This window comes from Misgurnus anguillicaudatus, chromosome 3, assembly GCF_027580225.2.
Source record: "Misgurnus anguillicaudatus chromosome 3, ASM2758022v2, whole genome shotgun sequence".
Classification (NCBI taxonomy): Eukaryota; Metazoa; Chordata; class Actinopteri; order Cypriniformes; family Cobitidae; genus Misgurnus; species Misgurnus anguillicaudatus.
The window spans coordinates 31,734,157-31,748,534 of NC_073339.2; the positions used below are offsets into that span (position 1 = coordinate 31,734,157).

At 37.5% G+C, this 14,378-nt stretch overlaps 1 protein-coding gene across 1 annotated transcript in view; it reads left to right on the plus strand.

Moving 5' to 3' along the window:
- Nucleotides 1-2,613: 2,613 nt before the first annotated feature.
- chrna8 (cholinergic receptor, nicotinic, alpha 8) overlaps nucleotides 2,614-14,378 on the plus strand; it is a 94,846-nt gene continuing 83,081 nt past the window's right edge. The window contains exon 1 of the mRNA XM_073864525.1: nucleotides 2,614-2,793. Within this exon, the coding sequence (XP_073720626.1) occupies nucleotides 2,721-2,793 (73 nt within the window). The 5' untranslated portion in view covers nucleotides 2,614-2,720. The remainder of the gene's footprint in view (nucleotides 2,794-14,378) is intronic.

Here is a 14,378-nt window from a genome sequence, read left to right on the forward strand (position 1 = left end):
AAAATGTCATTCGGTCTGGTTTCAGATATTTTGAAAAAATGAAATCAATAATAAGCCTTTACCTTACAAATATCACATTTTAGTATGAAATGATAACACAAAGTAACCAGATTGCACCACTTGTCACCATGTTTTATGCCAAGTAAAATGGACAAGAATATAGGCTTTGGATTAAAGCAAGAGACCACTTAATAGACAATTAATAAATCAAAGGAAAGCATATCCCAGTAGTTTCCAAGCATATAAGACTGTAGTATGGTCTCCAATGACAACTTCCAATTATATTAATCTCTAATGGTGCATTTATGTCCAAAAGCAATGTTTACGAAGCAATTTTTTACCTGCCAACATGTTATATTTAAGGATAAAGAAAGATGGACAAATGTGTTTATTCTTAGGTTTTCATGCATGCAGTGAAGTCTGTTCACATGCACTGAGCTAAGCTGATGGCACAGGAGGCTTGTCTTTTTCCCCTTTACTGCTCTCTGCTCTTGTCTGATGCTGAGAGACAGTTGTGCAAAGCTTGTGAATGCCATGAGTTGAAAAGGCGGCAGAGGTCATATACCGGTGTCTGCCACAGACAGGGCTTAGGGGACTGTCAGATTCAATGCCTTGTACTCTCATTCATAGCCCAGACTCAGAACAAATGTCGGCTGGGGCCCATGTGATGGATCCATTTGCAATTCACGGAGCCCCAAAAATTTACTGCACTGTAAAACCATCCTCCGAGGGTCAATGAAATACTGCAAACCTGCCTTAGCACTGTATTACCCCGCTTTCAAATTATAAGAATAAAACGCTCTGTACACAGGGTTAAAAGCGGAGTTTAAAATGAAGATTAAGTGCAGTGTGAAAAGCTGTAGTATGAAATATTTGATGTTGTTTTTAAAGATATACTAAATATATAAATTAGCAGGTTGTCATATTTTTATACTTGCTATTGCAAATAGCAATAGAAAATGTACATTCCAGGCTATAACTAAATAACACTATGGTACAACATTATTTAAAAAATTCTGTTCACAAAAAAAGAACATATTTCATGAACGTCGGGCTGGGAAAAGTTTTCACACTGTCATTCGTTTATATTTTTATGTTTTAATATTAAAAACATTATTTCAAGCATTCGACTTATTAACACAGTTGTTTCCTCATGCTAAACGTAGGCAAAGTGTCAAAAAAGCAGTTGGGCGTGTTACAGAGTATTTGTGTGCCAAATGCACTTCCCCAGGGTTCGTACAAGTTTCGGAAAGTTTTTTTCGATTACAGGTCCAAGTGACGTTTCAGGGGTTTTCTATACGTATAACTTCTTTATATGGGCACTTCCCCCGGAAAACCCCGCCCACCCATCAATCAGCCGGCGACGCTAGCACTTGCAAACATCTTATCACACGACACAGCTCTGTTTAATTTCAAAACTCAACAATGGCACGAAAGATAAAGTGTGTTTTTGGATATAAGGAGAAGAAATCCAGCCTTATGAAAACAATGGATATAGTTTATTATCCGGGGTAGCAGCGGAGTTTTGCGTGTGTGTTTGATGCGCTGGATTTTCCCACACGGGTCACGAGTTGCATGCGGTAAGTAAGACTTCTGTCTTATGTTGGAAATAGGCGCGTGCATATTATATAAATGACACGAACATGTAGTGTATCATAAGTTATAAGTGTTGTATAGTGTTGCATGACTCGTACTCGCTGCTCCCGCAGTAGTAACTCCTCCTTCTTCGTTTTTTCGTACTTTATCAGAAAGATTCGGTAAAGCTAATCTTTCTTTTATAAATCTGATTAAACTAAAGACTCTTCTGAGATATAAAAGATGTTATACTACTCTATAGGTACTACAGATTAACATCAGAAATGCAGAAACAGCGTGTGTTACGTGAGCTTTAATAGTTTTGATTACACCATGGTTTCAGTTTTGCTCGTAATGCATTTAAATACTTTTGTAGGTCATCTTTTACAGCAAGGTTACCTTGTGACTTTTGGGGTTGTCCCAAAAGGTCAAAAAATTTAATCACTTGTCTCTCTTTCATGTGCAGTAAAGCTGGTAATATTAAGCAGGCTGTTGCATATGAGCGCGCAATGCCATATATTTGTTTGATTCTTCGCTGTAATCGACATCAGACTACAACAAACAATTAAACAAATAAATAAAATTATAAGGTTAATACGGTTATGTAGTTGCCCACATACAGTATGTCGTTTTGAGGTATAAGGCAGACATTTCACAAGACTTTTTTAAAATGTAAAATAAATCTTTGGTGTCCCCGACGTACATGTGCTAGCTCAAAATACCATATAGATAATTTATTTAAATGCCAGTGCCTTGGTTGGATAGTGCAGGTTAAAGGGTTGGGATTATCCCCATCTGACATCACAAGGGGAGCAAAATTTCAATTACCTATTTTTTCACATGCTTGCAGAGAATGGTTAACCCAAACTAAGATAATGGGTTGTTCATTTTCACATTTTCTAGGTTGATAGAAGCACTGGGGACCCAATCATAGCACTTAAACATGAAACAGTCAGATTTTCATGATATGTCCCCTTTAAAACCTAAAGGGCACGAAATGCGAGGTAAAGAAGGGATAATGGAGTAATAGAGCGCGCGCGCGATCGGAGAGAGAGAGAGAGACTTACCAAAGCCCACAGCTCGGATGCTGACAGACTAAAGTTTAGTGGGCTTTCATCAATGAGGATCCGTTTTCCAGCACAGGAATGATGCCGAGTCAAAAACACTGTGGAATTCTATACCTTGGAATTTTTGTATGGACTTCGTGTTGTATTAAATGTAAGTCTGCTTTTCTTTCAAATTTGTCATCGTAAACTGACAGCGAGTCACTTCTGTGTTGCGTTGCTTGCATATTTACACTAGAACGTGTGTTTTAAACATTGAGTAAAATGAACTAAATTAAGGCAGAAAGAGCATTTCACAGCATTAAAAGCATGTATGTTTCTGTGTGTGTTCAGGAGTTTGTGCGATTTGCCGCGCGCATCACGACCTCTTAAAACATCTGTCATGGGCTGACGCACGAGCACACACTGATAAGATGCAGCGCATATTTAAATCTGTGCATTTATACACGATATAATGTGAGACAACTTGAATGAAAAGCTTTGAAACATTTCATGCTCTGTCATCATTAGTTAACTCACTGCAGGTGTAGGCTACGTGAGTGCGCGTGCATCAGTGTACATGCTCGACTTCATTTCAATACTTTCAGTAATTATTTCTGATATGAATGATATTCACCCACTGCTACCTGTTAGCGTTAATTGGTCTCGCTCCTCGAAATAATAACATGTCAAGACCGCTTAATTCAGGACGCTTTAATTTAGTGATGCCAGTACGCGAAAACATTATAAAAAAACATGAAAACAGACACCTGGCCTTTTTGATTTCGCTTTTATTGTCAGCCAAGCCATACTTGGACCTCCTAGATATTATTCTGGACCCTGTCGCTTTTAACATCTGACCAATTAAGTTCATTAAGCAGACGATTTCATCCAAAGTGACTTACAAATGAGGCAACATTTTGTCTTATGAGCCAATAAATAAAATCGTCTACAAAGTTATGTTTACATGACGGATTTGAGTTAATGCTAGCAGAAGATGAAAAACATTTTATAAAAAAGTTAAACAGTGGAAAGTTAGCGGTTAGTTAACTTAAGTGAATGTGGAACAGGTGTACTTTTATTTTCTTGAAGGTTGTTGGAGGATGGCACCAGAGTGAGCTGGTGGAATGTTTTATGACATAAAATTTGAATTAAAACAAAGCATAAATATTTAAATTATTAAATGTAGTGCTGTTGGTTAGTAGCCTTATTTTTCTGAGATTTAATTATACAAAATGTATGCTAAATCAACTTTATAAAAACCGGGGCCCCCTGGTACCATTTCAGGGTTCACAGGTGGCCACGGCCCCCGGTTTGAGAACCACTGCTCTAAACTCTTTACAGAGGTGAACACATGCCTTTGCCATAAATGATTTTCAGCACAGTGACTTTGGTGTGTGCTTTTAGTCGGATCTGTGAAAACCATTGTAATGTTGATTTTACAGGTTATTGTTTATCACTATTGTCCTTCATTTATTTTACATATACAGCATTGCTGTTTTTCTTCATTAGAGATGTTTCCTTGGGTCTTTTGGGGACTAAAGTGCTGATGGCTACCATGTGTTTTGCATGTACCACAGTAGCATGCAGGGAAAATACATTTGGGTCTGTCATTCAAACCAATGAGTCCACTGAGTTTGGTCAAGTGATTTTAGACTGTGTTCACTGAGCTGTATAAACAGCTGGACAGGGTGAAATATCCTGATGATCATTCATTCTGATGTGACTCATGAGATGTTTTCTGTATTTATTTCTTCAAAAACTGAACTTATGATTGCATATGTATTTTGACATTGGGGTTGATTTATTCTCTTGTTGTCTATTTAGTTATCTTTCAGATATTTCGGAGAGCATATCTAAAAAAAAAAGCTGGATTGAAATATTTTCATGTGTCTGTAAACAGGATGTTATGGTGGTAAGGCATCTATTAGTTTACTGAGTAGTTGTGTGAGTAACAGACTGGAGTGCCGTCATAAATGTACGCTTCTTGTGAGACCATGTGTTTAATAAACCCAGAAGCACAGGTGTGTTGAACAGGTGTGTTGTCTGTTTCATGATGCCTACAACCTCCTTCAGGTCAAGTGGGTTTCCATTAGAAAAAAATACAGATGAGGAGATCTCATTAATATCTCTATTGCTTTGTCTACTCTAGACAGAAATTATATTAAGTGAAGCGCAAGAGAAACTTTTGTTTAAGTCCACTGTGTCCTGACAAAAAGCATATGTCACAAACATATGTACACACTATACAGTCATAGGTGTGATTGTGTGATTCTAATCATGGAGCAAAAGTTTTTTATTCCAACCTGACAATGCTCCATGTACAAAGCAAGGTTAAAAAGAAATGATTGCTTTAGTCTGGTTTTGAAGAACTTGACTGGTGGTCTGCATAAAGCCGAGACCTGCAGCTGAACACTTTTTTAACAGTATGACTTGCAGGGCTCTGAGCCAAACACTCAGCCCTCAAATCCACCAATGATTTGTACAGAAGGGCACAGCAATTTTGGCTCGGAAAAAGTCCTTTCCAAAACTGTTGCATTAATATTTGTTTTAATTGAAATAACTGGAATAAATAAACACGTTTATTTACACTGTAAAGGAAATTGCTGTAAAAACAGCTGTTTGCCAGTAACTTACTGTAGATAAAAATGTATGTTTATTTAAAGTTAAATGAACATTAAACATTATCAAGTCTTTGTCTTTACATCATAAAACTATAAAATAAAAGCCTCAATGCAAAGCATTCTGGGAACCAGAAATTCCCATCAAACTTTTTCTTTAGTAGAGTTTTTTTTTTAACTATTTCTATTTATTGTAGACAATTTTAAAACAAATATCTGAGACAGCTGTTATTTGAAGGAAACGCAACTGAAAACACAACTAATAAATATCCAGAGCTTTGAAAGTGCAACTTCTGAGCAATAACTTTTTCTACTGGGTTATACTGTTTTCATAAAATTGTGACAAGAGCAATTCAATAAAATACACCAATATTTAATAAATATTTAACTTATGGATGGTTTCAGCAGTAACAACATAAACAAATGGAAAACATAAACAAATAACAACATTATTTTGTATATTTGGTATAATACAATGTGTCCAAACTGATCGATCAACTTTGCCAGCGCGGCTTGAGCAGGATGTAACAGATTGGTAAGGTAAAGTCCAATTTATAGTCGTGCGTAAGGTCTACGCCATAGCTACGCCGTAGGTTATCCATAGCTTCTGTATAGCATGACGTGCACCTTGCCAAATTTTTAACAGCGCGTCAGTTCTACGTGGACCACAAGCGCTGTGATTGGTCCACTATAAACTCTCCCGTAAGGTAAAAAACTGCGTCGTAGGTATTTTTTGTTTGCGATGGTGAGAACAAAGATGGGCCAAGTTGAGGAGTGATTTAGCTGAAACTGCAACAAAAGTTGCTGTTTATTTACCTCCATCACTGCTGGTCTTCTCAAAACATAAGCAACAAGCTGCTGCTTCTTCGTTTGTGGGTTATACTGGCAAAGCTGCTTCTTCATTGAGTGTGTTTAAATGTACAGTCTTACACCGATTATGCTTACTAAACTGATAATGGTGCGTTCACATCAGCCGCGGTAGAGGATGCAAAAACGCGCTATTCGCGTGTAATTGGACGCTTGAACATTTTGAGTTTACTTGCTACATTCGCGTCATGGGAGGGGCTTCTGTGACTCCGATGAGACTCCGCTCGCTTCCTGTAATCACGTCACTACTACAGCAATGTCCTGATTGGTTAACGCGCCGTGGAAATCCGCCAAAGTTCAGATTTTTCAACTCATGCATTTTCTGCAGCAACGCTCAATTTGTGCGTTCCGCGCCATCCGCGCATACCGTGCCTATTTGCGTCTTTGCATTGACTTAACATGTAAATCACTCGCACTTGCCACCTCTACCATGTCTGGTGTGAACGCGGAGTAACATGTGGGGTCATGTAAACATGTAAAACTTTTTTTTTTATCGGGGAAAGCCCATAAACGGCGTAAAAAAATCGGCACAGGTACTTTTTTGCCCATTACCCCGCTTTTGCGTGGGATGTAAACATCTTAACAAGCTTTCTTGCAGTTTTGTTCATGTGCGCATGTCTCCACGTGTGAAAGATAAACGTCACATGTGGAGGTAAGCACAAAGTAACGCATTAAAATCTCTGCTCTACTAAAGCAGTTGACAGAGAAACTAAAAATAAAAGCTGATGTTATATTTATAAATGAAAAACAACAAGCACTGCTCTGCACTGCACAAAACTCATGTTTGAGTCATGGTTTAGTCAGTAGTAAATTTTTTAAATATGAAAACATAGACTACTTACAGGTTGTATTTCAGAAGCGGGTGGAACTAAAATGTAAAATTGTGAATCGGATAATTGGTGCTCTTTAACTGACGTGTTTTATTTAAACTGTGCTTACAGTAGGATGAGGGTCAGGCCACTTCCACTGACTGTTGCGTTAAAAGAAAAGAAATAGTTGAATTACCACAATGTATATTTGTTAATTGCTATTAAATGTATGGTTTGTATATGCAATGTAATGGCAATAAGGATAATGAAAAATTCTCTCAGCTATAAGAAAACAAATGTTTATTTTTTTGGTGGGTCTTTCTTGAGATACAATAGATACCCATCTATAGGTCCTGAAATAAAAGTCTGGGAACCCCTGTTCTACAACCCCAAATCAGAAAAAGTTGGGACACTGTAGAAATTGTGAGTAAAAAGGAATGAAATAATTTACAAATCTCATAAAATTATATTTTATTCACAATAGAATATAGATAACATATCAAATGTTGAAAGTGATACATTTTGAAATATCATGCCAAATATTGGCTCATTTTGGATTTCATGAGAGCTACACATTCCAAAAAAAGTTGGGACAGGTAGCAATAAGAGGCCAGAAAAGTTAAATGTACATAAAGAACAGCTGGAGGAAGACCAATGTTTAGGAATAGGAATGTTGTCCCATTCTTGTCTAAAACAGGTTTCTAGTTGCTCAACTGTCTTATTTCTTCTTTGTAGCATCTTCCTCTTTATGATGCGCCAAATGTTTTTTATGAGTGAAAGATCTGGACTTCAGGCTGGCCATTTCAGTACTCAGATCCTTCTTCTATGCAGTCTTGACGTTGTAATTGATGCAGTATGTGGTCTGGCATTGTCATGTTGGAAAATGCAAGGTCTTCCCTGAAACAGACGATGTCTAAATGGGATCATATGTATCTAGATCTTGGATAAACCTTTCAGCATTGATGGTGCCTTTCCAGATGTGTAAGCTGCTCATGCCACACGCCCTCATGCAACTCATGCCTCATGAACTGAGCTCTTATAACAACTTGGGTTGTCATTGTCCTCTTTAGTCCCGATAAAATGGCGTCCCAGTTTTCCAAAAAGACCTTCAAATTTTGATTCGTCTGACCACATAACAGTTTTCCACTTTGCCAAAGTCCATTTTAAATTAGCCTTGCCCAGGGAAAATGCCTGTGCTTCTGGATCATGTTTAGATATGGCTTCTTGTTTGACCTATAGAGTTTTAGCTGGCAATGACGAATGACACGGTGTATTGTGTTCACCGACAATGTTTTTTGGAAGTATTCCTGAACCCATGTTTTGATTTCCATTACAGTAGCATTCCTGTATGTGATGCAGTGCCGTATAAGAGCCTGAAGATCACGGGCATCCAGTATGGTTTTCCGGCTTTGACCTTTTCGCACAGAGATTGTTCCAGATTCTCTAAACCTTTGAATGAAATTATGCACTGTAGATGATGATAACTTTAAACTCTTTGCAATTTTTCTCTGAGAAACTCAGAAAACTATTTTTCTGTGCAGCATTGGGGGAATTGGTGATTTTCTGCCCATCTTGACCTCTGAGAGACACTGCCACTCTGAGAGGCTCTTTTTATACACAATCATGTTGCCAATTGCCCTAATACGTTGCAAATTGGTCCTTCAACTGTTCCTTATATGTACATTAAAATTTTCTGGCCTCTTATTGCTACCTGTCCAAACTTTTTTTGGAATGTGTAGCTCTCATGAAATCCAAAATGAGCCAATATTTGGCATTTCAAAATATCTTACTTTCAACATTTGATATGTTATCTATATTCTACTGTGAATAAAATATAAGTTTATGAGATTTGTAAATTATTCCATTCCTTTTTTATTCACAATTTCTACAGTGTCCCAACTTTTTTCTGACTTGGGGTTGTAGATCTGGTCTAAAAGAGTGCACAGTCCATGCAAATAATAAGGCTGCTACAACAGGCATTGTTGAGGAGTAAACAGTTGCTGGATTTTTGTGAGCTTGCAACATCAAGTCTTTTAAAAACACCCTTACATAACGTTACAAACTGAAATTTGATAGTGATCACCATTCACCTGCACAACTGCTCATGTTTATGAGAGGTTCTGTTTACATTATCTATCTCAGTGTGACATGTGACAGTCTTTAGTCCTGCATTTAACCTTGAAACAGACTCCTTATACATAATGCATTCAAAACATTTACATTCATCTACCACATGCTTTTATCCAAAGATACTTTGAAAGGAATCCAATAATGCAGTATACGTATATTGATTTTGTGAGCAAAGACATATCATAGAGAGACATTTACAGTACGTGAGAAGTTTTAAGAAGTTTTTAACCGAATGAAATGTTATGCATTACAGCTTTAAACTATAGTAAAAAAGTGCAAACAGGTAAAAAGATGTATCTTTACACGTTTCCCACAAATTTTTAAAGGAGTAAGAGACTCACCTGTCCTGATGGAGCTAATAATATCATTCTGGTATTAAGGTACAATAAATGTAATGTTCAGGAGAATAAGAGTGCAAATCTGTGTTGGTACAATGAGGCCCTTTTTACCGGATCACTGCAAATTTTTGGAGGGAACACAGATTGCAAAAAAGAGTAGCGCAGAAAGGTGCAGATTCAGTGTCTGTTCTTTATGTAAGCATCACTGCCTTACTAAATGTGAGCAGTAACTGACAGTCACTGGTGTGAAACAGAGAGGTGTAACGTGTGCTCTCCTGGGATCAATGAAGAATAAACACTCGGAATCGTTTGCGGAGAAGTAATTGTGCATGTAAAGCTTAGCAGTATGCTTGTGACTTTTGGCTTGACCGTTTCGCAGTCATGATTCTGAAGAACAAATGAGTTGCTGAAAGCTAAGATTTATTGCAATTATTTATTTCAAGGCAGTTATTCTGCATTGAGGGAACATTTTACACTTAGCTATCAAAGACTGTCATTTTTTCATTAGTAAGCCTATAATCTTCAAAATCAGATGGCAGCATCATATACAGATTTGGTTTCCAAGCAGACAGTGTGACCCCTCCCCCTAGAAATTCCATGGAGCCAGTCAATCAGTGTTTGTCAGTGTATGCATTAGAAAATCTGTTATCAGACCGTGGACAGTCTTTGGGTGTGCCATCTTGATGCTAAGACTTGCCTAGAGGTGAAAAGGCATAAAGTACAGTTGGTCTTTGAAATGTAACTGACTGTAGTTTGTGAGGTTCAGCTGGTTGTCAAACTGTAGGGGAGAGCGGGGCACAACCTAACGCTTTTTGGTTTTGACTCAATCATTAAAAAAAATGAGTTTGATTAATTATATTTTTACACAAGCATCACACACATCTTGCTACAAATGAACATTTGAAGTTTGTTTCTAGTACTTACCATTCTTGGACAATTACACCAAACATAACAGAACGTCATGGCAAACATTACAACTTACCCCATAGGTGGGGAATTGTAACAGGCAGGGGGTTAGTTGTAACAGTTGCTAAAAATTAAGTTTGCAGGCAAATATTTCAATACTATTTTGTCTATATTGAAGTGGATATTGTTTATCTATAATAGACAGGTTAGGTATCTACACTGTTCATCCCTTATCTAAACATAGTTCAATAATAAATGGAAACAAATGTCTAAATATGTCAGAAAACCAGCACAATTATGACAAAAAACATTTTATATGTGACCCAGTCTGTAAAAAACACACTAAAGTCTCAAAATACTATAAAAAATAAGTCTGATTTTTGCCATTAATTTCATTATGTAGCCTATTTAAAACAACGGCAAGAATTACACTAATGGTAGCGGTTTTCATATCGTAAGTGCTGAGGGGTTAGTTGTAACACAGCGTTACAATTAACCCCCACTGGGTGAAAATATTTTTAAGCCTACCAAAAAAGTTGCTAATAACTGCAGACATATTTAAAATGATGCACTGATTACAAACACTGACTTAAACTGATTAAGATGACATAACATTGGTTTTGGTATCTTACACACCCAACTCAGAAACCGAAAAAAACATATGACGTAAAAATTTACTTACATCCCACCAAAACACTCTTTCATCAATAACTCTATGGAAAAACATTATACATTGCCATAAATTTGCAGCATTCCCTAGGCATAACCCTAACCCTAGTCTCGCGTAGCCAGACCTTCAATACTGAAGGTCTGGTGTTTTTCGCTGCTTTTTCTGGACAAAACCCGCCCATGAGCTGTTTGACCGACATGTCAAACGACCAATCACAGTTTGTTTCATCTAGCATTACGTTTCGGACTCTCCACAATAACGAGCCGGCTGGCAACAAGCCAGTTATTGAAATAACCAGCCGCAAACGAACAGCATCTAAATAAACAACATTACTCACCATAGAACAACATTGTGCACTTTATTAACAGCCACACCAATGAGACGCTCCTGTTAAAAGTCTGTTTGAAGCATATACCTCCACTTTTTAACACATACAAGCAATTCAGGAGAACCAAACTTTTTGACTCCATTAACTGCCTCAAGCAAAACTCTTGGACGTCTTTTAAGAGTCTATGCTGCGAACTTTGCATATTTTTTAGACTCCAATGTTTAGCTGATCACGATAACTGGTCATTATTATCCACGTGAACACGACTGATTCTCTTCCTCAATGGAACGTCAGAGCTTTGTTTTCCAGGGACAGAAAATAATCGCGACACTCGCTTCTCCTGAAAATCCGGTTTATTTCAACCAATCAAAGACGACTTTGACATTCTCACAGGGCTTCAGAAAAGTGTACGAAAAACATCAGACAATTAGCCAACAGTCTGTGGGCGTGACGTCTGAGGCTGAGACTAACCTAACCGTAAAAACAACTCGCTCAACCCTGTGCAACAATGTAAAAGGTCCGTGTTACAACAACCCCACGTTATTTTTTTTGCCCCTACTTCCATCTCATGGGTGGTCTAACTACTACAGTAACAAATCTGAAAGCTCTGGTTTGTTAAGATAAAATGATGTTTAACTCTTTCCCCGCCATTGACGAGTATTTCCATCAAAACGCAATACCACTCTTCCTTATAAACTTATAAAACCCGGAAGTATTGCTCTTGGGCAAACAGCTGTATGTCCGTGTATGTTTTAAAGATCACTCTGCATCTGATCTCTGTCAAAAGTCCTTCACAAAAATGAAATTATCTCAGCTTCTTGCTCAAAATTTGGTGTTTTTGAAGAAACCTACCCATATTTGAGAGGTGATAAAAAGAGAAATAATGAAGGTAGTATGAAAGTTCTTTCATTTGATATATTGTATGTTAATATATTTAAAGAGCATTTTCTGGGAGGCATTAAACTTTTATGAATAAGTGATCTTATTCAGACACTACAGAACAGAAAGCATGAGAATAAAGAAAATATTGGGAAACCTGCAAGAGAAGAGTCTTTCAATCCCAACCTTTCCTGTGCCACCATTCACCATTACTGAATGAATCAATTTGGAAAAAATGTGCTTTGTTTATCCTCCCACTCAATATCTTTTTTTTTTTATCAGAGATAGAGCGATGTGATACCCATTCAGTTTTGAAAGCCAGACGTTCATCACTAATCTGGACTATAACACAATCCTACAGAGTGAGCTGACCCATTTATTCCACAGGGATTTTCTCCTTTTCTCCCTTTCTCACCGTGCCCACACAAGGTGAAACCTGATGTATTGTTAGGCCGGATGATTTGATGTTTGAGTCAAAGAATTTCTTGTCCCGGATCAAGCTTCCATATAAAATGATTTGTTCTTTAACCACCACCACAGTACAGAAGAAGGGTAATAAAATGGGTCATTTTTCACATCGCAAGTTTGCCAGAAGATTACAGAGAATTTACAGCGATTCTGATTCCAATCTGAGCTTTGAGCCTTAACTTGTGCTACCATAATCATACTTAGATAGACATAAATCCCCATAAAAGGCCTGGACTGTGGGTGAGCAAACACACACACACATGAACATCTGCTTCTGATCCTTTCCGACAGAAGATCTTATCTGAAGAACAGAGAAATTCTTTCTAGCTGTCGAAATTGATTTGTTTTTACCCATCTTCAAATATACTTCAGAACTGATGTGACGTCATTTCGAACAAAATCAGATCAAATAGAGCTTCGCTTTCCTAGTTTTGTTACAGCTGAGCCGAGCAAAAAAGGTCTGTCAGGGTTGTAAACACATTCAATCTAATATTGGTTATTGGGTAAAGGTGTAAAATATAGATGTGTTCATTTCACAAGGTCATACAGGAATACCTTTTTCATTAACATCAAGGATATAGTGTATAACAACACACCACGTCTTTAAAATTGGTGTACACACATTGTTGTCTGTCGGTACTTTGCTGTGACTCTGTGCGTGTCAAAGTCAGTTTAAGAAAGCCACGCCACTTGGCGGCCATTTTTGTAATACATCCGGCCAGTGATTTCAGTCATGCAAAACTTGAATTCATATCTACTTTTATAGGTAAAGACTCATATCTCTAAAACTGCATGCTAAACTCACAATTAAAAACATTTTACCTTATCGCCGCAAATTTTTTATTTTATAATCACTCCGCAAAGAGACTTTACTCTGCTGATTTTTGGCATACAGATATGATTTATACATCATTTAAAACGTTAAAGTGTCTAGTTTTTTCCACTCCCAATAAAAACAGAATGTTGTGCTTTTCGCAAAATTACAAAAATAAACATGATGCACGTTTTGTGCTCTCTCCCTCAGTGAAGTCCTTTCAGAAACGCGTCAGAAAAATTAACTGTAACTTAACGAATACTTGTCATAGAAACAAAAGATAAATGTTTAAATGCTTGGAATGTCTGCTTTTAAATGATGTAAGTAAAATCGAAAACAGATATCGTCATTCAGTGTTTAACTGTATGAGAAGGAGGAGAGGTACCGTCTTTCTCCTTTTACCTGTTTATCTGTAATGAGATGAGATTGCCACATCCCCGCGCCATTGAAGTGAACGAGTAGAGACATCCATATGCATAACTTGGCCTCCTGCAATCAATCTACGATCCAGTCTCTCCATGGTTATGCTGAGTTGTTTCATCCGAGTGCACCAAACATGACATCTAAATCCTTATTTACTTGTGTATGTGTGTCATCTCCAGACACGAGTGTTTTCTTTGTCCTTTGAAAAAAAAAACACCTTTATTCAAAGTGATTTCAGCTACTGCGCGCATTAGAGCTCCGACGATAAATCATGTGATTATGCCTCCTATGCTTCTCATTGAATTACGGTAAATGCCGCTACATCCAAAAGCCAGAGGGCACTCTCGTGCAGAAACTCAGAAACCCGATATTTAAGCATTATCCTATCGGATATCGGTTTTGTTACATCGGCTTGACCGATAAACACCGCCATCTTGTGGTCATTTTGAGAATTGCACGCTGGACGCCATTTCATCACAGCATCTGAGGAGAGGAGCTAACAACAGC